At 40.2% G+C, this 2,362-nt stretch overlaps 1 protein-coding gene across 1 annotated transcript in view; it reads left to right on the forward strand.

Annotated features, from left to right (window-relative positions):
• The first annotated feature begins 648 nt into the window (after positions 1-648).
• Positions 649-2,362, forward strand: part of SLC38A4 (solute carrier family 38, member 4) — a 32,287-nt gene continuing 30,573 nt past the window's right edge. The window contains exon 1 of the mRNA XM_008565814.1: positions 649-767. Coding sequence (XP_008564036.1) covers positions 649-767 — 119 coding nt within the window. The remainder of the gene's footprint in view (positions 768-2,362) is intronic.

Consider the following 2,362-nt stretch of genomic DNA (forward strand, 5'->3'; position numbering starts at 1 on the left):
TAGAAAGTGCTCTCCTATGTTTGATTCTACCCTGTGTTGCATATTATCAAGTATTTTGGTGATGTTAATTCTTTTATGCCCAATTAAATTAAAGCAATGGTTTTCTTTCTGATTACTGCTAGTAGAGACACTGGTAGATTCTGCCCTGGCAGATATTCATTTTTCAATCATTTACTCCCCCCCCCACCTTTTTTTTAAATCATGAAATCTGTTTACTAATACCTAAATCTTCTTGAAGACTGCTGCCATGTCTTAAGATTTCTTTTTCTTCCCATAGTGGTTAGCAAAGCTCCTGCCATGTTTATTATACATGGACACTCCATAAATATCTGCTGTTTTAGCAATTATTAGTAAATTTCTTTCTCCCATTTTTTTTTTTATTGGTTAAATGAAACTTCCAGGACATATTTACATGAAGTTCAGGAGTTTACTGCCTTTCCACATTTTACAGAGAGTATATACAAAATAGGTGATCCATATTCATTTATCTAATTTAAAGAAAAGTTATAATGATTTATTTTGTGTTCTGTTTGCAGAACAGAGTGTTCTGAACGTCAACACAAAGTAGAAGAGCCTTAAGCTGAAGGTACAGTATATTATTTACACTGAAGGAGCTTGTGTGTGAACGAGAAAGCGCCGACAGCTCAAATGGATCCCATGGAACTGAGAAATGTCAACATCGAACCAGATGATGAGAGCAGCAGTGGAGAAAGTGTTCAAGATAGCTACACCGGGATGGGAAATTTAGAAAAGGCCCCAGTGAGCAGGTATGGGGTTAAAAATTACCAGGTCCCATGGAAAACTGAGACAGGTTTATGAACAGGGAAAACAAAAGTCCTGTTGGGAAGAATTGGATTTATTACAGATAAATAAATTTGAGATAATAAATAGCATTTGAGATAATAATGACATTGATGTTACATCAATTCCCTGATCCTGAAATATGGTAATGATATCAATCTTTTGTGTGACTAATTTAGAGTTTAAGTTACAATGTCCTTGTCCCCAGTAAGAGTGTAAAATAATTTTAATTATATTAGCCTACCTCTTCTCTTACCTTCTGGGCTGTTCTTTCTCAGACTCTTCTTTCTTGGACTGCCCTTTGAATGCTGCCGTATCTCCAGGGTTCCGTAGGGATTCTTTTCTCTCTAAAAGTGTCCTCTGGACAAGCTCATTCACAGCTATCACGACTTCATCCCCTGAATATGTGCTGTGTCCTCAGCCTGTTAAACTTCTCAGCTGAGTTCCAGATCATTCTAGCCAACCATCTACTACACATCCCTACTGGACAACTACGGCACCGGAATGCCCTCGTTTATGCGTTTAAACTTATAATGGCTAATGCTGAGCTCCTATTCCTCCCTTCAAAACCTGTTCCTGCTCCAGTAATCCCCATCCTGGTAAAAATTACCATCCTGCAGCAACTCTATCAAGACCCTGGGTTTCAACTTTGACTCACCCCTTCCCTCAACACACATGTCGTTGATGTTTCAAATCCACCCTCTTCTCTGTGTCATCCTGTTGCCATCTTACTTTAGGCCCCCGGCCTCTCTCGCCTGTCTGTTGGAACAGCCCTGATTTGTCTCCCTGTCTTACGTTTTGCTGTCCCCCATCTAGGCCTCCACACTCCTGCAAGAGTAATCTTTTACAATTGCAAATCGAATCATGCTCCATCCTTGAATAAAGCCTTTCCATGACTCCCCGTTAGCTATATGATAGAGATTAGACTACACATTGCTTGGCATGTAAGGCCCCTTGTGATCTGTCTGTCACCTGCCTCTCCTGTCCCGTCTCTTGTCCTGCTCCCCTTTATGCCTCTTGCCTTCACTCATTCTGCACCATCTGCCTGGAATCACCCATCGCTTCTCCCTTCTCTCTATTGACACCTGTCATCCTTCAAGAACCAGCTCAGTGTCAGGTCTCCCATGAAGCCTTCTCCAAATGTCCCCAGGTAGAAGTGACCACCGCTGCTTTGTGCTCCCTCTCCCTATTTAGTCACACCACTACAGCAACTTAACAACCTCTATAGTCTCACCACATTTCACACCACCTGGTGCATAGCAGGTGCACAAAAGTTATTTGATAAATAAATTTTTTACAAAATGTTATATAACACAAATTGTGCATAATTCAAGAAGCTTAGAAGGGAATTTTTGACCAAATGTAGACCTGACATACAGAATATTATCCTCAGATAAAGACTTCATTGTATACACGATCCAGGAAAGGCCATCGGCAAGAAGCACTGTTCTTCCAAGTAGGTCAGTGCAATGAACTTTAGAGTTGTTGGACTAGAGAGGCCACAGAGATGTGAACCATTTTCTTTTCTTTTCTTTTTTTTTTTTTTTTTTTTTTTCCTTTT

The sequence above is a fragment of the Galeopterus variegatus genome, unplaced genomic scaffold (genome assembly GCF_000696425.1).
Source record: "Galeopterus variegatus unplaced genomic scaffold, G_variegatus-3.0.2 Scaffold204, whole genome shotgun sequence".
Lineage (NCBI taxonomy): Eukaryota > Metazoa > Chordata > Mammalia > Dermoptera > Cynocephalidae > Galeopterus > Galeopterus variegatus.